Below are 21,630 nucleotides of genomic sequence, written 5' to 3'. Positions count from 1 at the left end.
CCAGCCACAGGCTCAGGGGCAATAGTCAGTCTCAGTCAGCGGCCGGGAGGCGAGACGTCTGCTTTTGACCTTTCCCCGAGTTCTTTCATACGTGTTTGTCACACCAGTGGAGATGCTGAGCGCTTTACAGTGCAGAAATAGAAAAACAACAACAACAGTTTACAAATAGCAAAACTACTACTCAGGGTGTTCCTGGAGTCCTAAAAAAGTTCCATTCAGCTGCAGCAGTGACCGGGGTCAACTTAACAGAAGGGTTTGAAATTATAGATGGTATAGACGGATATATCCATCCATCCATCATCTAAACCACTCATCCTCTTAGAGGTTGCTGGAGCTGATACCAGGTCATGGGGCGGAGGAAGAGGAAACTGAAAGTTCTGCTGCAACGGTGGCTTTTGACACATGGCCCTGTTCTTTATCTCAGATAAGTAGGTTCACATACTAATGTTTGGCAAATTAGCATCAAAAACAGAATGTTTAATTGTGTTGATGGAAAAAAACTCCACGGATCAAGACAAATGAGACAGATAAAATACACTTTCTATTTAATTAATAGAAATCACTAAGTAATATAAAATGTTAAAGAAATAAAAAAAAAAATGCTGAAGTTTGACTTCATTTACTGAACAACGCACGCTTTAAGACAGGATATAGGCTTTACAGGCATACTTACAGGCCTCTGGAGGAACAGAGTTCAGCGTCAGATCCTTTATTTGTTCTTTTAGTATTCGTGTGAAGCTGAAGAAACGAAACATGGAACAGCTACATAATTCATTGGTGATGTACAACATGTCTGTGTTAGAGGACCGTCCGCTGGACGACGTCTCAGGAAAAGGAACAATGCCACTGACACACCAGTACAACAAAAAACGTACAGGATCGGTAACAGCACTGTAAACAGAGGCGCATTACACAAAGTAGAACACAACTGCGCTCAGTGTGACCACTTGAAGAACGAACGCTGAGTCGGCAAGTTCCACTGGCGAACTGGCCTTTTTTTCTACGATCTCGCTGTAACTGAAATAAACAAAGTAGAACAAATAATAAGATAAAGTGAACTGGCTAATATGTCCAGACATATTTAAAATTAAAATAATAATTAAAAAAAAAACATTGTTGAACTAATTCTGCTGTTCCAATGCCCAGGTAACAGTTTCTTCCTTGAAGAACATTTCTAACAGTGTTATAAGTTACGTAGATATTTTCCTATTTCCAGACTTCTGGCCGCCTTGGAAATGCCACGTTAGCCATCTTTGGATGCCAAAATGTGTCCCACCAAGTGTGTTTGAAATAAATATAGGACCATGCCGCTATAAGGGCACTGGACCCATCCCAGTCTTTCGCCGTGCGACGCTTCTCCGCGTTGGTCCACCGTCCGCGAGGCTCAAATGTCTGTTTTGATTTTGTCCAGAGAGTTGTCGATCTTTGTGAGAGTCTTTTTGATGCGCAGCGCTGTTAATCGGGCGGATGGATTCTGGTACCAGCACTCTTTCATGAGCTTCGCCATCGACGTTAAGGTCTGAAAGTCAATCAGAGGAATCGGATTAGTTGTTTGACTCCATGTCAGAGGAGACAAATACTAAAAGCTACAGTCTGCATCTTTGTCTATAACCATGAATACGGATGGAAGGAAGAAGTGATTGGATTTTTAAACTTCACGCTGGCACTAGTTTCACTTCCAAAACTGCACATGCTGCGGCTGTGATGAGGGTCGGAACGGTACTTGCCGGGTCTGAGAACCATCTGTTTGGGATGTTGGGCCTCTGCTGATCCACGCACACAACCTTCTTCATGTCCTCGAAGCTGGGATCACTTGGGACCACGTCATGAAAAGGGGGTTTGTAGTCTTCTACAATGCCTGAACGCAAAGCAGAGGAAACGCGACCAATCATCATCAAGTTCACCCGAACAGACGAATTAAGGTGATCGGAGATTGCGACGACTTGTTGCAACATGGACGTTTTGTTCTTAAACCACTTTTAATGCAGCTCTGGGACAGAACAGAAATGTGAGGTTACTGTGTCGAGGGTAAGTCAAGTGCTGCTGAAAGCCCAGTTCCTTGCACAACGCAAACAACCTGTTTTTATCAATAGCAGAGAAGACTAGATCTAATCAACAACCCTGTTTCGGCTCTCGTTCACACTGACCGTTGCTGACCGTCCTCCTGGCGATCTCCCACAGCACCAGGCCCAACGCCCAGATGTCCACTCGCTTGTAGGACTCAAAGCAGTCCACCTGGATGGAGTCATCCAGCACCTCCGGGGCCATGTAGCGCTTGGTGCCCACCTTGGGGTTGTTCCCCACATCTAGCTCGTTGGTGTCCTGGAAATGCATGACTGCCAGACCTGCGAGAAAAGCAAACGTAAGGAACCTTTAAAGGGACCTGCTGCATAGGAAGATATTCAACGTTTGACATTAAACATTAAAATCATTTGGCCTAAAGAAGGTTATCAATCAACACACCACTCTGAGTGGATCAACACTTTAAGTTTCCCCGTCTCAACCATCTAAAGGTGAGGTGAAAACCCTGGGCTTTGTAAACAAGCCCCTCCTCATCCTCATCAGGATGTCGTTCCGACATGAAAACAACTCTCATACGAGACAAACAACTTTGTCCGGACAGAGAAATGCGTCATCGGGTCGCCAAATGTATCGCAGCGAGCTCGTAAACATGTCAGGCCTGTCGCCAGGTCGCGGAACCGGAATTAGACGTTATTCGAGTATCTGCGGATAGAACATTGGTGTATTAGGTGAAGTGGTCCGAGTTCCTGCTAATGTATTTTTTGTTAGTCGCACGGTGGTGTTTTCAGCAGAGGCCGTTCCTCCTAAATTAACAAATAAGGCCGATGGAAAAGCTACACGCTGGGCAATAATGCGGCAGATGTGTTTCTTATGCAACGTCATGGTCGATGACACAGCATCTGAGGAGGCTTTAGGTTGTTTAATATCATTTTAAGCTTTTCAGCATTTAATTAAAAACTACATATCATTTACAACATCATGTGCTTCAAACTTCCCCAAATGTGCAAATGTGCAATTTATACATATCTCAAAAGCTACAGTTACTGTTCTAACTTTTTTATCATGGCTGTGTGTTCGTATACCCACCCAGGTCAGCGATGCAGCACTGTCCGTTCTTTTTAACCAGTATATTTTTGCTCTTGAGGTCTCTGTGGGAGATGGCCGGCTTGCCCTGTGTGCCAAAGATCTCGACGTGGAGATGCGCCAGTCCGCTGGCGATGGAGAGCGCCATGCGGAGGCAGCCGGACGCGTCCAGGGTGCTGAGCTGCAGGTAGTCGTAAAGGGAGCCCATCTCGTGGTAGTGAGTGATCAGCCACAGCTGAGTACTGGAGTTCCTCGAGGTCATGTCTGACGCTATGAAGCCTTCAGGGGGAGAAATAGATCCATATGTTATAATTAGAACACATATACAACATATTAGAACAGCAACACTGAACGAGCTGCATTAAAAAAATTAAATCACATTTATAGCTTAGGAATCAATTACTGTAGAATCATTATTTAGTTTAATGCAATCCAGTTCTGCACATGGCACCACAGGCACTACATCTCATAACTCCTCCCTCTTTTGTCAGTGGGCGGAGTTTTAAGGTGTATACCACCAATTTATTCAATAATCTTTATTATTCTTATTAAGGTATGTGGAACTTTCGAAGTTGAGCTCTCTGCTCTTTTTGAGCTCAATGCTACATACCGAGGATGTTCTCGTGTCTCAGCAGCACCGTGTTGTAGATTTCAGTTTCTCTGAACCAGGACTTCTCGTCCCTGGAGGAGAAGATTTTGACGGCGACGCTCTCCCCCTGCCACTGACCCCTCCACACCTCGCCGTAGCGGCCCTTACCTGACAAACACATGAACACAGTGTTAAAAGCGGCACCTTTTTCAACCTTAAGTGTCCCCATAAAAGCTCAGTGGCGTTTTTATTTCCATCTCTCTCTGCTGCCTCCTAGTGGCAGCGGATTCATGCAGCAGAGTGTGAGAAGCAACAACGGTTGTAACAGTTGAGAACGTGCTAAACAAAACGTTAACCTTCGACACAGATAACTACAGTACAGTTTGTACGAAAATATGTTTGCTGTTGCTAATATTTCCTGACACTTAACATACTACAACCAAGCTCAAAAATGAAATTTGTGCAATTCTGCCTCTGTGGATTTCATTGCTGGAACTATTGCACACTCTTCCTGGATTCGTTTCAGAAAAGCCTCGCTGCTGTCGCACATTTTGCAACACACACATTAATCAGATGAAAGTTGTGTTATTAAAACGAACTGGCTCATCGGTATCTGAATGGTGGAGAGGAAACCTGCCCGTGGTACGAAATATCTGCCCGGACACAAAATATATGTGAACCTTCACACACACAACGCTGGAGTTTTCTTGTGTCGGCACCGTGAGGGTGAGTTGTGGAATAAGTGAGCGTTGTATGAAAACAGCCTTCACCAGGACACTTACCCACGCACTCGTTAAGTGTTATCTGTCGAGCGACGGTCCGCTGAACAAGGAAGGGCAGCCCTGAGCCACTGCCTGACGTGCAGGAATGATCCAGAAGATCCTGAAAAAGAGAAGCACACAGACGATGAGTCGAGGGCTTATTTGTATTTGATCGTGCGCTTGCTGAATGAAAACCTCCCCACAGGAGGCCTGCGTCTTTAGCCTTAGAAAAAAAGATGATGAAATCAAGAATATGTGGGAGTCAAATGGAGACTAATACAAGCAGGCTGCCTTTGATGTGGCACCCACATGGGATGGAGGGGTGTAAGCTGTGTGTATCAGATACTGTGTCTATGTGGGTGTGTGTCAGCGTGGAGGTGCAGGGTTCCCCCTGCTGAGTAAACAACAGAAGTGCCTCCGCCTCTACAGTGACTGGTGTGGGTGCTGAAGATTTTATCTAATCCAAGGGCCAGACTCCAAAACAGGCGCAATGCTGCTAAGCCCTTTATTTTTATCTCCGCTCTAAGACTTGCAGAGCATCGGCGCCGACACAGGAGGGCAGTGCGCGGCAACAGAGTCGGCAGCTGCCGAGCAAAACAAATGACTAAACTGGGGGAAGAGGACCAGTATTGAAAAACAACAGGGAAGAGTGACGGCCTCAGATAAACAGATACATAATGCATTAGCTGCAAGGCGCGGATGCGAGGCGGAGGCCGTAAAATGAACGGCGAGCGGGTCTGAGCAGAGTTCTAATCCGTCTTTGTGGCAGAGGGGATTGTTTTTGGGAGGGCGCATCCAGGACAGGCCGTTAAGCAGCAGAACGCAATCACAGCGGCGGAGCGACATTATAATCAGGCACGGCGAGCGGGCAGCGGGCTGCGAGGGGACGAGTCGGATCTGCTTCTCACAGCCACACCGGTGCCTCTAATAACCTCTCTCACGACTCTGCCAAGCATTTTTTAATTATGCTGAAACTGAAATTCTGCAGCTCAGCATTGGGGCCTCTTCGGTGCCAAGAGTATTGATGAAAATTGCTTGAGAGAGAGCCAAAATCAGCCATTTTCCTCTCTGACACACACACGCGGATTCATAACATGTGCAAATGATCAAACATTAACGGTTTGGATTCGGAAGAATACAAAAAAAGTGAGTTTTATACAGACAGAGAGAAAACTCTTCTCACAGCAGAAGAGAGGCTACGAGCAGCTTTTGGCTGAACTTAATTACACAGAGCGTGGAGCCGCTGAATGTGCTGGGTTGTCTTTCAAACGCTAACCACAGGACTCCACCTAAAGTCTGGATTAGTTTAGCAGGCCTCGGAGCACAGCCCACTCGCCAGCGAGGGAGACATTCCTCCAACAGACTGGAAAAATAACCCAGAGGATGCAAAACAACTTTCAAAGTTTGAGGATTTCTTGAAAATTCCAGCATCAGCGCCGGCCACCCACACGCAGAGTTCATGCATATGCAGCCTCTATGCATCGCTTTAAATGATTTTACATAACAATCACTAAACACTGCTGGAATCGGGCACCTAAAGCACACGAAGTTCAGCAACAGCCTGTTTGAATTAATAATTTATGTAGACAGATCTTCTACAATATATTGAGGCATGAACACGACCAGTGGTCAGACTATAGCCCATCTCTATCAAACATTTACATAGACAAACAAGAGCCCTGTTTATTTATTGATTGAATTCTTTAATGTAATTACATTGATGTGAATGATTGCTTTAACGAACTCTGTAGTTTTCTTTTGTTTGTTTGTTTCTCAACTTAGCAACTTATCAACCTAATTACAATGTTGCTACTCACCGCCAGAGTGCTCTCCCCGACGTTTGACGCGATCAGGCCGTCAATAGTTCCGTACTCGGCGTCCCTCGACGTCAGCCTCTCCATCTGGTTGTGGTGGATGCGTCTGAACACCAGGATGGCAATAGCAGAGATGACCATGATCACGATGATGGGGGCCATAATCACCACAGCCAGAGTGGTCGGGCTGTAGCTCGTCAGTTTATTATCTGCAGTGAGAGAGAAAGATTCAAAGTTCATCAAAGTTTTACAAGAAATACAACATAAATAACAGTATGAACTCAAGCCTGACTTTTGACTGTACAGCTGCTTGAATTAAAACAACTGATGTTAACTTTCAGAAATACAGAAGTGATGGAGTGGGGGTGTATGCTGAACACTCGGCTGCTTGAGCATGCAGACACAGACACAGAGTGAATCTCATCCAGGCAGCCTGAGGAACTGACCACCATTCACACTTCCAAACATTCCAAGGGAAAGAGTGGCCAGCTCTGCCTGCGGCACAGACAATGATCCCCTTTACCCAACCTGAATAATGAACTCTTTATTTCTAACTAACTAGTAACATATTCTAGGTGCTCACTAGACTTGAATCTAACACATAGGAAGGGATGCAATAAATTAGACTATTATTACATGATTATTGTATTTGTACAATAATCAAAAGGAGGTTATCACATTAACCAATTAGGATGGCACTTTTTGTAGTTCAAACATAGCTGATATATATATAACTCTCTCTACGCTGTAGAGAGAAAAGTGAAGCATAAATGGGCACAGTCGTAGCATTAGCTCTGTGTATAGATGTCCGTCCTCCTTAATTTCCAGATGGCTTCACCCTCTGGATTCATGTCAGCCAACCCTGACAGCCGAGAGGACAGGGGGTACCAAGCGGACCGTGACTGAACAAGACTCAAAACCTCCCCTCAGTTGCCCGGCGTCTCCCCAGTTTTGGTTTCACGAGGGGAGGGTGTGTGACAGTTTGATTGAAGGTGGCAAACACGACACACAGTGCAGTTCGTATGAAACAGGATTCCTAAAAAGGACAGGTTAATGCTATGTACCTTTGGCGGGCAGCTCCACGGTGCTATTCATGTTACACAGGCGTCCATAGCAGCACTCAACAATCTGGTCTTTGGACGGAGGGGTCTTACAGGTTAATGTGCTCTGCTCATAGGCCTTAAAGCAGCCTTTCTGGTACACCCGCGAGCCAGTGTTGACCGTCAGCGACGAGAAACACTGGTGGCCCTTGCAGCGGTTGCCTGATGCACATGAGCTGCCCTCGCACACGCACTCGTGCTCCTCTCCGATCAGGGACTTCACCGACTCCTCTGAAAAAGATTCAGGAAAGAAAGGGGGACTTAAAGATGAGATAAGGACGGATTTGTGCATTTTAGGGTTTAAAAGTAGGAAAAAGCTAAATACTAGCGCAATGTTAGGCAGCATAAGGACTAGAGAGATCAGCAGCCAAAAGAAATGTGTGCAATGTGTACAAAGTCACCTCTCCCTGGAGCTTGCACAGTGACGTTCATGTTACACAGATGGCCCTGGCAGCACTTGACAACATGGGCCGATGAAGGTGGCGTGGCACAGGTGGCTCTGCCCTCCTCGTCGTCCCTCAGGCAGCCCTTCTGTTGAACGGCCGCCCCATCAATCATCTTCAGCGAGGAGAAACACTGCTGGCCGGTGCAGCGCTGGTCACGCTCGCACTCGCCGCCCTCACACACACACTCCTGGTCTCTGAGGACCGGCCTGCCAGCAGATAGCTCTACATCCGATGGGAGGAAATAAAAGATTTGGGGGAATCCATTAGAACAAACATCATTAGTAGGCTCATAAATAAAAAGGCACTCACTCACATCAGAGTATGGATTCAAATCTCTCTGTTGGCCTGAAACTAAAGCAGCCACTCGAGCCAGTTTTTAAAATAAACTTAAATCACACATTTATGACACAATTTAAAAACAAGTAATTGAATCAGTGTCTAAGCAACTGTGTGCCCATTTTTTTTCATAGCAACAATGAACATTCACACATGGTAGGTTTCACAAGTAGCTCACCTTCTGCCAGTGGCTTCAAGGAGACGTTCATGTTACACAAATCCCCAGAACAGCACTGAATCAACAGTTCGGGAGTCGGTGGGCTCCCGCAGCTCACGGGTCCTTCTCCGTTACCCATAATGCAACCCTTCTGAACGATCGAAGTCCCGTTCAGTACCGAGAGGGAGGTGAAACACTGCTGGCCATAACACCGGACGCCGCTGCTGCAGGACGATCCCTCACACAAACATTCAGAGGTACTCCCATTGCTATCGCCTACAACAATAAAGATGAAGCAAGGCAGACCACATCAGAATCCATCCTTGAACAGATTAAATGCTGCAGTGGAAGACCAATTATATGAGGTATAAATATTCCCACTGATGTTTTATGGTGTTTATCCTTCTTGGAAGTAACATGTGAGGAAAAATTGTGATTGCCACCGTAAAAAAAAAACCCATTTTCACTGCAGTTGTTTACACACAGACACAGAGGATGAGACAGAGACAGAGAGCGGCGGCAGGTGGAAAATTATAATGTGAGTGTTTGGACTGTGCATGTCTGACACTTGAGAGCGACAGACAGAGGCTGAGAGACTGTATATTAACAGTAACACTGTCGGGGAAATACACAACTCCTCTATGAACATTTCCTTTTGACTGAATTTACTTACGCGCCCCAGTGACAAGCGTGTGACCTGCTGTAATCTGGTTTGTTTTGCCGTAACAAGGTTGATGGCTCGGCGACAGATAGCGGCACATTTAACCAGACCCAGGAATCTCTCCTTGGTCTGATGTGAAATGCTTTTTTAAGTGTGACAGGGATGAGAGGCTGATGCTTACCTTCCAGGCTAGAACAGGGAAGGACCAGGACGATCGAGACCAAAAGGAGCACGCCACTAGCCGTCATTATGGACCTACAAAAGGAAAAAGGAAAGCAAGACATAAATACCAGTGGTCAATGAAGACGTATAGTTGCAGTTTGCACCCATAAATAGTGAGCTTTTTTATAGATGCTTGTAAATTCCTTCAGTATTTTTGCAAATCATCTTTTAAGGGACAACAACAGTGGGACAAAGGACTAAAGCTGCCAGACCGTTAACAACAGGATTTACTGTTGACCCAAGAGTATTAGACAGAGCAATTTTAAAGAGGGAGACCTTTCCTTGTTTTTTCAGAAAAAGAGTCAACACCAAGTTTAAAATGCTCAAGTAAAGTGGGTCTCATGCCTTCCTGTTGTCCTGGCAACAAGGCATTGAGTGGCAAGCAATGGGGAGACTGGTGCTCTCCTATTGGCTGCCTCCGTGCGTGCGCGAGTGTGCCGATGTCCGTGTGTGTGTGTGTTGGAGGCACGGATGTGTGTGGTGGTGGGGAAGGAGCAGACAGACGTGAAAGGAGGAGGAGGAGGAGGAGGAGGAGGAGAGGAGCACAGCAGGGAGAAGAAGTGTGGGTGCCCAAATACTGTCGTTCACAGACCTGGAGTCGGGCTAATCCTCCAACGTCCACATGCGCCACGCAGCTCTGTTTGTTTGCTCCCGTCGCCAACAGCCTTTTCAAGAAACACCAGTTTAACTCCCACTGCAACTCCAGGGGAGAGGAATCCCTCCAGACTACCCACTTTGTAAAGATAATATGTGAGTTCTGTGGAGAAACCGTGGCCTGGAGCGTGCCCTGTTTACGCCATGCTAAGCACCGGGAGCCGTTATCTTGGCAGCATGTGTGTGTGCGCCTGAATGCATATGTGCCACAGATAAATACCCCAGCCTCCCCCCGCCCCGCAAGCCTTTGTGCCCGTCTCCCCGACATAAATGATTAAGCACATAATGTTAGCATTAGCCCAACGGCGGCATCTGTACGGGCCGCTCACACACCGACCACATGCTGCTCCTTTAATCAGAGCACAAAACAGAGGCTGCCACACGGAGATAATCAGAAGCCATGTCTGCTCCCCTCGGTCCAGGAGAGGGGGAGCGGGCGGCGGCGGGGGCGCGGAGCAGGCACGAGGCGGTAAGAGAGGTGTCGCCCGGGGGGCAACTGGGGGACAGTGGGTCAGAGAAGGGCAGAGAATGAGACGCGAGGGCCAGAACGGGCTGCGGCGCCGGCGTGGGCTGGGCCACAGCGAGAAGTAGGACAAGGAGGTGTCTGGTGTCAACACCCAGGGGCGCAGTGGGAAGAAGGGCACCATGCTGGCAGGGGACGGTCGACTGGGCCGCGGTGACGCCAGGGCGCCGGAGGAAACGGGACAGAGAGATAAGTAGGAGAGCCCGGGACAATGGGCCGAAAGCCCGAAAAAAACGGAACGTCTGACGGCTTATCTCGCTGCGGACTCGTATATCATCCATGTAAAAAGACAAGAACCAGCACGATCTCCTGACTCACACCCCAGTGGCAGATCAATAACTCACCGCAATTAACTAAGTAGAGCGTGTCATGAGGCAGCGCTTAATGGCTGCAGTTGGTGTAGACAAATGATTTGCTGCATTTTGTTTACATTTGCCGGTGGAAGACCCTCAACGGGGCGCTCAAATTATCTCCACGTCAATTCATCACTCCCACGCAGACGCTTTGTCTTAAAGGGAGCTAGCGAAGGACCCCGAGGCCCAGTTTGACCCGCAGAGGAACGAGGAGGACCACTCCTGATACCGGAGGCCTCCGAAAGGAAGCGGCTGCAGCCACCTCTGAATGCGTGTGAATGTGGGAGTCTGAAACTCTCGAGTTTGAGTAGAGTTGACTCAGCTGACATCCTGCCACGGCTGTGACTTCCTCCCCTCCTTCCATCTCAAGCCCCATCTTCCCTTTTGCTCCCATTCCCCACATCCTCTGATATGGTGCTGTGATGGGAGGCCAGTATGAATACTTCACAGGAATCAAATTTAAAGGCATTGCGGAAAACGTGGCCCAAATGTATTCATTCACTTTATAGTCAGACAGTTAATATTGGTTTGTGAAGTGGGCTTAAATAAAATTCTCCTGAAATCCTCCTGCTGTGTTTATGTTTTTTTTAATATTATAAGTCAAGCAACTAAATCCCTTATTTTCTGTGATGCTAACTTGTGAGACAATATTACAACCAAAACCAAAACAAGAAGCCAAGCCTGTGTTTTCATCGCTCATCGTTTCGGCTGTCGGCGACGCACAAAGCTGTTTATTCGAGGTGGTTATTTCATCATTTCGCGGCGTTTTGTATTCAGGTCAGGTTGAAAGGGAAAATGAGAAAACACCACTTTGTCTGATGAGCGCGGAGCATCACTGGAGCTGACGAACGAGGAGGCTCGGAGCCTTGCAGGAGCTGCTGAGTCATCATGCTGGCAACAAGGGAGACGAGAAGTGGAATCTGTGTCTGAGCTGGCAGGCTGGCACAGTTACCATGGCACAAATAGCCTCGCACCGAGGAAACTGCAGCAAAAAAAAAAAAAAAAAAAAAAGTCTCTCTCTCTCTCGAAAGTCTCAGTCAAGCAGGGTGGGGCCTGCTGTCCACGTCCCTGTCCCCGTTCCTGTATCTGACCCAAGCTCAGACAGCCAAAGCACCAGCACGCCATCAGGGACACGCAGATGGTTCACTCCTAGGTGGAAGTGGGTGTAATGCAGACCTGAGGGCAAAAGTCTTCTTCTGTGCAGCAGCCCACATTTACATTCACACTACAGCTCAGCAAATCAACACATTCACTTCGCTGGAATAGCTGCATCTCTGCCCACGGTCAAATACTACACATGGGATGACTAAAACCAAGTTGAAGGAACACACGACCTTTACGGAGAAAACAGCCATGCCACGAGGCGACGCACTCTCACACCTGATTCAAATGGTGTCGTCTCGTGTTTAAAAGAGGCCTAAAGATTCTAATTCACACACGAATTATGATATCTGACGATTAAGCAATTACACGTTGAACCTCCAGCACACCCTCCTAATGTGGGGCAGCTCATTTGGCCAGGGGTCCCCTACGCTGTGGGTTCTGAGCATGCCTCGCCGTGCAGCACGGGTCTAATACTATCTCTGTAGCAAATCTGTGTCGCGCCATATGATCTAAGTTTGGCGGCATGTCAGTTTGTGTGACCAATGCCTGATGGAATGTTGCTGTGATGCAAGATGGACATGATAACAGGCAAAAAAATGCTACCAGGTCACATCCCAACACATAAAAACGTTGTATTACATATATTTTTTTAATTTATAATGTTGAATCCAATTTATTCTCTTGGAACAAAACAACATTGTAGTGGCTGCAGTGTCTTAACTGGGAGCCATGACCTTCTCTGGTGGACAGAAAATGCAGGTCAACCCCTCCTTGATATCCTGTGTCACACACAGGTCGAGTGTGAAAGACGTATGGCTCCGCTGAATGGAAAATGAAGCTCATTACCCTTTGGAAAGACACCTCGCTGGCCAAGGGCCTCATCAAACGGGAGATGAAAGAGGGATTTCTGCTGCCCTCTGGAGCGGTCTGGGACACGGGACGGGAGCCTCCACTCGCCCAGCGCCTCAGCGGCTGCCTGCTTTCACAGTGTGAGGAGCGTAATCAAATGCAAATGACCCCCCGCGTATGTTCAATTCTCAGTCACGTTCCCTGTAGCAGCGGCGACAGAGGCGCTTTTTTTTGTTCCTCGGATGCGGCGCAACCCCCGGCGTTAGCGAGAGGCTAGCGTATTGGGCCTGGATCAAATGCAGTCGGGGACAATTGGCTGTTCTCGCTGACGTGGTCCCGCCCGACGCTGCACCGACAACTCCACCAACACGCTCGACTGAATCCCCACACGCCCAAAAGACTTTACTTGTGCTTTTAAGGCGCTGGTCAAAGCGTGTGAGACACAAAGAATCATGTAACAAGACACTACATCCCCTTCACAATATAAACACATTCAAATGCCTACATAGACTGTGTGTGTGTGTGTCTACTTCCTCGTAGCTGCGTGAACTCTAGTGTGAAGACAATGTTAACTAGTCTTCTATGCAACAGTCACCATAGCAATTACACATCCATTTTCTCACCGCCATCAAAACATCTGAAACGGCCGATTCAAGCACACCCTCCGGCCGTGTTTGCAAACTGAGGAATGCACAAACATTCCCCCTGCAAACAACCGCCTCACAAAGGTTAGCGCTGTGGGGCGATGCCATGCTCAAAGGCACACTTTGATTTGTATCGCCGTACACTCGGGGAAACATTTTCCTCCTCGCGAAACAAGTGAATTAGGCAAACAGACCGAGAAGAGAGAGAAAGCAGGAATTCTGTCGGGTCCTCATTGATTCTGGTTACAGGAGTCCGAGAGCCCTGGCCGTTCGGCGCCTCACGCGCGCTGACCCGACCAATCACCACCACCATGATAATCACTCGGCAAACAGCTTGGGACGCAACAATTAATGTGCATGCGGGAGTCTGCTGTGTGGGACGGATGGGCCGGGCCGTTGCATCCTGCTGCTAACGGGGTCTTTACGGCCGGGGGGGTTCGAGCAAAGACCTCCAAGGAAAAACACCACCGGTTCCCACAGACAATGATAAAAGTCGGGAACGTGAAGTCAAGACGTGAAGCTCCCTCGTTGGAACTGTGACTTGACTTGAAGGGTGACGTCTTATACTAAAAATCTACAAATGTAAAGGTTGACTAAGGGTGGATTTAGCATCATTTATTCATTAAGGACTACATCTATTATATAATCAATGGAACTATGAAGCAGCATTTATTTGTAGCCCTACTTTATTAACTTCCATGTTGATTTCATCCATTAGACTCATTGTGCTGGAATCTGAAATCTAATGAATGGCTAAACCATTTGGCTCCATCATACGCAATGAACTACACTAATTCCAGCAAGCCCGTCAATGTGATAGTAAAGCACTACCACCATAACAGAGCGACTTGAGTTTACAGCCCCATAACCTGGGAGATAAAACATAGATTATTCCTGATTCGCAGACAAAGTGCCCACACAAATTAAGCGCCTGTGTCTGGGACTGGGAGGGAGATCAGAGAAAGGCAGCAACTGAGACAAAGCCATAACAGCTGAGCGATAAGACAAGAGCAGTGAAGCGAGTGAAGGGCTCATAAAATGTGTATTGCAGACTGTCTCCAGTGCAGTCTGGGGTTAGTATGGTGAGAGGAGAGGAGCCAGAAGCACTGCAGCTCCATGTGTACGGGTGTGTGTGCATATGTGCAGACGGTAATGTCTCATCTCCCTCCTCTCTGTCTCCAGCCGTCTTCCTGATTCGAAACGAGGAACAGTGGGAATCAATACGTCTGTGCAGAGCCACCAGAAGACGAGAGCGAGTTCCTGAACGGAACGCGGCCAAACAGGACTGAGGATCTGCCAGGCGTTCTTTTATCTCCCTCCTTTTCCCCTCCAACGTCCCGTGTCGTGCTGAGGCTGCAGCGCCCGCAACACCCAGACAGCTCCTCTCATCGTGATATGTTTGGGCTACATAAGGCTGATGATTATTAAAAGGCTCAAGGATTTTTTTTTCCGACTAAAAATAACACTGCAGACAGAGGGCCTTTTCTGGAAAGCCGGACACGAGCGTGGAGCAGCTCGTCTGAAGCCCGACGTCCAAGCTGATGCCAGGTCTGCAGCGAGTCAAACTTTCTAGTAAGTCAGCAGACACGCAGACACATATGGGCAAAAGCTGCTGCGAGATCAGATGCTGGACTTCCAGCTAAAACCTCCCACCTCTCTATGCTTCAGCTGCTGTGTCCTACCTACCTACCTACCTACCTACCTACACACACACACACACACACACACACACACACACACACACACACACACACACACACACACACACACACACACACACACACACCTTCCTCCCCTTTCTTTAACTCGGGAGCCACCTACACGGTTGAGCGATGAGCCCATGCTCTTGCTCAGACATGAAGCAGTCTATCTTGGTCTCATAACATCAGCTCTGTTGTTAATGACAGACTGTGTAACCTGATTCCAAACACACCACCCAAACCCCAAACACTCTCTCAGGGCTTTTTGGACTCAGCGCCTCTCCCTCTCCTTCCACTTGCATATTGTTCCAACACAAACTGCTCGCTGCTTTTGACAGCCAAATTACTGCACACACAAAAAAGATTGCTGTTGGAGGTTCACCCCCCCCCCCCCCCCTCCAGCAAACCCCCACCTCAATCATGTACTTTATAGCCACCAGAAAGAGCAGCAATGCACTGATATAAAAGTGTTTGGGGAATGTGAAGCTACAGAGTCAGCTAAAATGCTAAAAATGACGTTCTAGTTGTGTTTTGAAAAGATGTTAAAGTAACTCAAAATAAGAAAGCAATGAGATGATTTTGAATAATCTTATCTTAGAAATATTAATTGCAACAGGGAACAAAGCAGCCAAGGTAACGTTATAGTCTCCTTGTTTGCCCAAGGGCACAGAGGTTCACTCTAGTTGTATGTTTATCTACAAAATGTGTGAGGAGCAAACCTCCATTAAACCAAACAGCATTACGGTTATGAACGATGGGACTGAGGATAGGACCAATCCCAGCTGCAGGATGAGCCGGTGCCCATCACCTCAGTGTAATAGAACAGGATTCCCAACATCCCCTGGAGCTGATCCTTATCTCGACCCAGACCAAGTGACGTCTCTCTATCTGACTGCTATCAGCAATACTCCGGGACACGAGGCACTGAGGACACCAGGCGCCCTGGAGAGACTCCACCTCCAAGACGGCTCAGCTTGGGTTACATTCTCCAGATGACCACGCAACCACAGCGCTATTATTCAAAACTTGGCTTCAGTAAATTAAGTTTGTGCTTGGTGTCCGTGCTTTAAATGCTCCCGTGTGCGGCGCTTCACTGGACATGAATGGTCAGGTTGCCAAGCGAAAAACACAGGCCTTTCCCTGAACGCTTCAGACGAGTATGTGGGAATGTAGTTTCGCATCGGATCTGCCACAATGAGTTGATTCCGAGTTTTGGTGCCAGACGTGCCCGTTCACACGCCTTTTACTCAGCACCATTATCTTTGAATGTTTCTCCGCCTGCATTAACACCTTTGTAATGAAGTTTGCACCCTCTCATCAGCGGGCCTACCTGCTTATTTGATTGCCTTTACAATCTTATTACACACCATTTCCTGCTTGCCTTGATTGTTTCGGGGCACGGAGGGACGGGAGCAAACACTTTCGTATAAGGACTGCGTGGGGAATATTGTGAGTGTCAGCGTGTTCAACATCAAACCGCAGCCCATTTTAACCCCCCCACGCGGGGTCTTCACTCGCCGAGGGTCTCCCCCGCCGCAGGTCCGCGATTGTGATGTTAACGTGCTCAGCGTGAGATGATGGGACACACGATCACGCGGGGACGACCCTCCCACAGACGGTTTGAATGACAAAACACGCAACAAAAGTCGCAACTACTTTCTAGGTTGATTTGATCATGAAATTAAAATTAGCCTCCGCTGAACTAGAGGTTATTTGATTTTCAATCGTGTATCCCGGAGGACATCGCTACCTGGCTCTGCTGCCTATAAACAGGCTACCGAGTCCTAACGCGAAAGCGACATTCAGCCGACGCACGTTTATGAGAGGCCGCTTTTTACACACGCCGGCGTTGTGTAGTACGGGCTCATAAAAACAGCAGGATAAGCAAAACGCGTCTAGCTGCGACATCAAAACAGGCCGAGAGTTTCCAGAAGAGAAGCCCAAACGAGAGCAGGGGGGAGCGCGTCACGAAGCCCGTTCAGACAAACAGGCAAAGTTCTCTACACCCGCCGACGTGTCTGTGTCCATAATTACAGTCTGCGTAAAAACAGCCCACCACGCCGACGTGAGTCCACTTACCTTGCGGGTGATTTTCAAAGTGCTTTATGAGGGGTTCGGGTTCGGGCGCAGGTCGAACTATTCTGCCATCTCCCGAGGATTCACCGACAATACCCGACGTGTTTTCCAAAGTCTGCAAAACAGAGCCTGCGTGACGCCAACATTTTCCTCGGCTCCTCGCGCCGTGGGGGAAAAAAGACGTGGCAAGTTCACGTGTCTAAAAATAAAGGTACATTTTCTAGCGTTGTCCCTCCTCACACATTAGCACCGTCTGACTCCAACTCGCACTCCAGTGGCCGCGCTCCGAAGGCAAAACCCCGGACTGGAGGCGGAACTTACTGGCGTCGACCAGCCGGCGGAAAGCTTAGGGGATGGACCCACGCTTCCGGTTAGATTTTTCAAAATAACAAGCAATCGTTTATGATGTCAGCATAAACCTCGATCTTCAAGTGCAAACTAATCATATTGTAAAAGGAGGCACTGAACCCTAAATGCTAATATATCTAATATACATAATTTGCTATAGAAAGAGTTTACAGCTGCACTTAAATTGAACCGTGAGCTGTTCTAAGATAAGCAATACTTACATTTTTTACTGTTACTCTTATGAACATTTTTCTTCACGTTATAACACAAGTCAACTCTAATATTTGCATTGCTTCTGTCCTGCCTCCTTCAAGTATCAGGATTTCTCGAGGAGATGCTGAGATTTTAATGCCCAAAAGCCAGTCGCTGCTTGCCCGAGTTGGTTTTGTTTGGTTTTCTAATGGAAAACAGAGGGGAAGAATCACAAAACCGTTCTGCAGCAGATGAGTGACCAGTAATATGATTCAATCTGTTTTGCACAAAAATAGAAAAGTGAAAGGGCTATTTGAATAGCACGGTAGCTTAAATTGAATAAAATATATTTTCAATAAAAATATAATTTGTAAATTAAAACATTTAAAATATAAAAATATATTTTCAATAAAAATTTATTGATTTGATGAAATAAGTTGAAAGTAAATGACCGGTAATATAATGTAGCGTATAATGTAATACTAACCCAGTAAAGTAAATGTAATGAAGCTGTGCAATAATAATGTTGAAGATATCAACTCTAGTAAGTGTAAGATGAAAACGGTTCATTCTTCACAGAGCCTACAGGAGGGGATGCGTCTGTTGCGCTTTGCAGAGACGTTTCTACACAAACACATTCCATTAACGTAACTAGTTTACGCATTAACCAGCTTTGTATCTGGAAGAAGCGCAGCGTTACCACGGCAACGCCGACCGACGCTCCAAACAGTCAGCGCTATCTACGTACTAGCAAGTTGTTGCTCTGCTGCCGAGATGTCTTCAGAGTGAGTGTAAACGTCGTGCATTTAAGCAGAACTGTGTTCTGTCCGGACACTATTCGATGCCAACACTTACATACTTTGTGTTGCGTTTTAGACACGAAAGACGCATGGCTAGTTACTAGCTAATGCTAACGTTAGCTACCGTACGTCAACTTGACGCAGGTAACGTTTTCTGAAATCGCTGACATTTTGTTTCCACCTTTTCCAGAAATTCTACAATTCTCATGGACAGCGATCTTGAAACTATTTCTGGCAAGTACATGTTCATATTGCTATTATGGAAGTGTGGTTTTGCGCCGTAAACCATTTTGTGGAACAACGCTGGATGCTGCATAGCTGGTATCAGTCGCTTGGGGCACTTTTTGGTTCAGTGGTGACTAATAAAGTAATGAACAAATTCCTATCTCTGTTTTTTAACGTTGCAGGTGTAAAAACGGGGCTTCAAGCAGTAAACGGCCACATCTCCCAAATTCCAGGACTGTCGCCTACCATCAGCACCCTGCCTGAGGAGAGGGGCCGAGGGCGCAGGGCCGGAGTCCTGGAGAGCGACTCTGACTATGTCAAACTTGCAAAACAAGGAGGCCACAAGGGTAAATTTGACCTGCACACGTTCGTCTATCTGCTCAGTGCTGGTTTCCACGTTTACTTACATCTTTTCCATCCAGGGCTTTTGTGGCACGAAGAAACGATGAATTCCAAAGCCAATTCATACAAACCCCCAGAGTGGTTCAGCACTGAATCAGAGGACAGCAACCAGCTGAGGTACAACACTACTGTAGTATTTGTCTGTCTGGAAAGAATGTTCTAGAAACCCTAGAACACAATTTTACATGGTTCAGCTTCTCTTAAAGTTACTTTTAGCAAAACTCTAATAAATACAGTATTACTGTTACTGGGTCGGTTGTTTAGGACCTGTAATAAGCCTAGGTCCAGTCACATACTGTAAAGTAGACCACAGAATGTTGATATAACAATCCACTAGCCCGTTATTCACTATTTACTGTTTTTTTGTTCCAGTTATCATTAGATGAAAGAGTCATTTCATATCCTTCATTGTTTTTTTCTTACGTATCCATAAACAGTGAAAGGAAGAAAAACCCTGGAGCTTTTCAACTGCTAGAACCCCCCTTTGGGACTGATAATATGTCAGCCTGGGAGAGGAATGATATCAGCAGAGGCAAAGAGAAGGTAAACAGATAAATGTCAAAGTCGTTTAAAAGGTAAGAAAGTCCCAGTCACCACAGTTGCACTTCATTTTATACTGTTAAGACAAACTTGAAGGAGAGTGTGTGACACTATAATGTAACATACTTCATTTAGTTGACTTGGGAAGTCTTTAGGGTCTTTTGGACACTTGTTTGAAGAGGTTTCCAAAGTATACGCATCCACAAATATAACTGCAGCACATGGTTGTGTCTTGTTTTCCATTCTGCAGGACAACGATGATTGTCTCCAGATGGAGGCATTGCAGTCACCCGAACAATTTTACCAGTCCAGCAAATTCAAGAGGATGTAAGTTTAAGTGGTCACAAGATGGTGCTGTTGTTGTATTGTACTCAGTGTAAGCTGTTAGCATCAAACCACAGCTTACAGCTTTAGCAAAGCATAAAAATAGAATAGTGTTTATAGAGTTGCTGTCTTTTAATCTGTAATATTAATCAGAGGTAACTTTATTATTATTATTATTTATTATGTAATTTGGTTCTGGAGTCATGAGTACATAACAGGCAGGCATTACTTATACCTGTCAATAATCAATAGATGTTTTGTCCAGGTAAAAAAAAAATCCATTTGAGATTGGTGCCTCTTTAGACGACATGTCTGTACACTGCAGTGACTAAGCATAAACGGTCATGGTCAGGTCAAATCCGAGCATCAGAGTCTAGACAAACGTGGACATTTACCCATGTGTTTGTTTTGGCTCACAGCAGGTCTTTGCTGTGTTTTCTTTGTGCCGCAAACAACCTGTCAAAGACCTCAAATAACATCACACAGAGTGCAGAGTGCAGGCAGATGACAGTAAAGCCTATAGTCCTGCTGTGTGTATAGTTGTGATAGTGTATGTCAATAATGCCACAAATGACAAACAACATCATATTTGTTAAAATGCGTAAAAATCTATGGCTTTGATCTCTGGAGTGCAGTGATCAGGTGTACACATGCAACACAACGAATGATGGACAAATGAGTAACTTGCATATTTATGTCAAGAAAAACAATGCAACGAAATAGCTAGATAGAGATTTTATATGTGAGTTATTGTTTTGGTGTAAGATGAAGAAAAATTTGACAATTGTATGATTGGAGGTTAACTGTGTGCCTTGCTAAAATGCCTTTGCAATGAGTAACCAAAGTGTGTCCTGGTGTACAATGTCAGAGGGGTAGGGTCCATATTTCATACCCAAACTTTATCGTAAGAGACATTTCTGTTGCAATGTTACATGTCACTGGTAGTTTCCCAAATGTTGTGATTCTGTAACATCTGGAGTTTGTGCTCTTGGTGTCCCTACAGCGTGTTTGACAAGAAACCCTCTCCTGTTGACATGTCCAAGCTGCTGAGTTTCGGTTATGCAGCAGATAATTAACCCACAGCCAGCACTGATCTAATGTAAGTCCTGCGCTGTTTATGATACTTTGGAGCTTCAACAAGAAGCAACAATGAATTTCCTTGACTGCTTTTTCACATGGTAATAAATCCAAGCTGTTGAGTAGAGAATTTATTGATTCTGTGGCACCCAATCTCTTGATATAGAGAATAATGACATGAGTTGTTCATTTGAATGTTCATGTGATTTAAACGCTTCATGATGCTCCTTGACAGGTTGTGGTTTTATTGATAATTAGTGCTATTCTCCTTTTCAACAGATTAGAAGACTGCCAGTGCTTGAGAAACATAAACATCTCCTGCTGAAGTGGTTGCCATCATTTTCAACATAAATGATTTTACCACTTCATCCTGAGGCACATCAATCATTTTACTTAGTTTACTTTGTAGTATAATGTGTAACTCAAAAGTTACTTAAAGCTGGTACCTTCTATTTATTATGCTTCATTAACTGCTTTTTTACAGCTGTACATCTGAGCGAACACTAATAAAAGGGTTCAAACAGAAAAGAACTGCTGTTTGTCATTGTGAATGTTTTGACATTACTGTGTGTTCCGCTCTAATGTCACAGGTTATCTCAGTGCTCTGCTTGTCACTTATTCACGCGTC

The 21,630-nt window shown here is 46.1% G+C and overlaps 2 protein-coding genes across 3 annotated transcripts; one reads left to right on the top strand and one right to left on the bottom strand.

The window, feature by feature from the left end:
* Positions 1-519: 519 nt before the first annotated feature.
* Positions 520-17,410, bottom strand: LOC114847396 (activin receptor type-1-like). The gene is made up of 12 exons (XM_029137072.3): positions 17,098-17,410; positions 9,151-9,224; positions 8,330-8,584; positions 7,771-8,037; positions 7,334-7,600; positions 6,273-6,478; positions 4,477-4,576; positions 3,716-3,862; positions 3,109-3,384; positions 2,148-2,345; positions 1,728-1,858; positions 520-1,519 (listed from the first exon to the last, which is right to left on the bottom strand). Exons 2-12 carry the CDS (start codon positions 9,215-9,217, stop codon positions 1,385-1,387), a joined length of 2,049 nt encoding a protein of 682 aa, XP_028992905.1. The 5' UTR covers positions 9,218-9,224; positions 17,098-17,410; the 3' UTR covers positions 520-1,384.
* Positions 14,389-21,549, top strand: LOC114847401 (uncharacterized protein C7orf57-like). Of its 2 annotated transcripts, none has more exons than XM_029137081.3 (8): positions 14,389-14,890; positions 18,625-18,668; positions 18,842-19,006; positions 19,082-19,178; positions 19,499-19,604; positions 19,852-19,928; positions 20,929-21,024; positions 21,282-21,549. In XM_029137081.3, exons 2-7 carry the CDS (start codon positions 18,641-18,643, stop codon positions 20,999-21,001), a joined length of 546 nt encoding a protein of 181 aa, XP_028992914.1. In that variant the 5' UTR covers positions 14,389-14,890; positions 18,625-18,640; the 3' UTR covers positions 21,002-21,024; positions 21,282-21,549. The 2 variants fall into 2 exon arrangements, with proteins under 2 accessions (XP_028992914.1, XP_028992913.1); XM_029137080.3 differs by lacking the exon at positions 14,389-14,890 and adding an exon at positions 18,229-18,419 and having other exon boundaries at positions 21,282-21,548.
* The last annotated feature ends 81 nt before the right edge of the window (positions 21,550-21,630 follow it).

Source organism: Betta splendens, chromosome 21 (genome assembly GCF_900634795.4).
Source record: "Betta splendens chromosome 21, fBetSpl5.4, whole genome shotgun sequence".
Classification (NCBI taxonomy): Eukaryota; Metazoa; Chordata; class Actinopteri; order Anabantiformes; family Osphronemidae; genus Betta; species Betta splendens.
The sequence above is the reverse complement of the archived record's forward strand: the minus strand, read 5'-3'. Positions and strand labels throughout refer to the sequence as shown.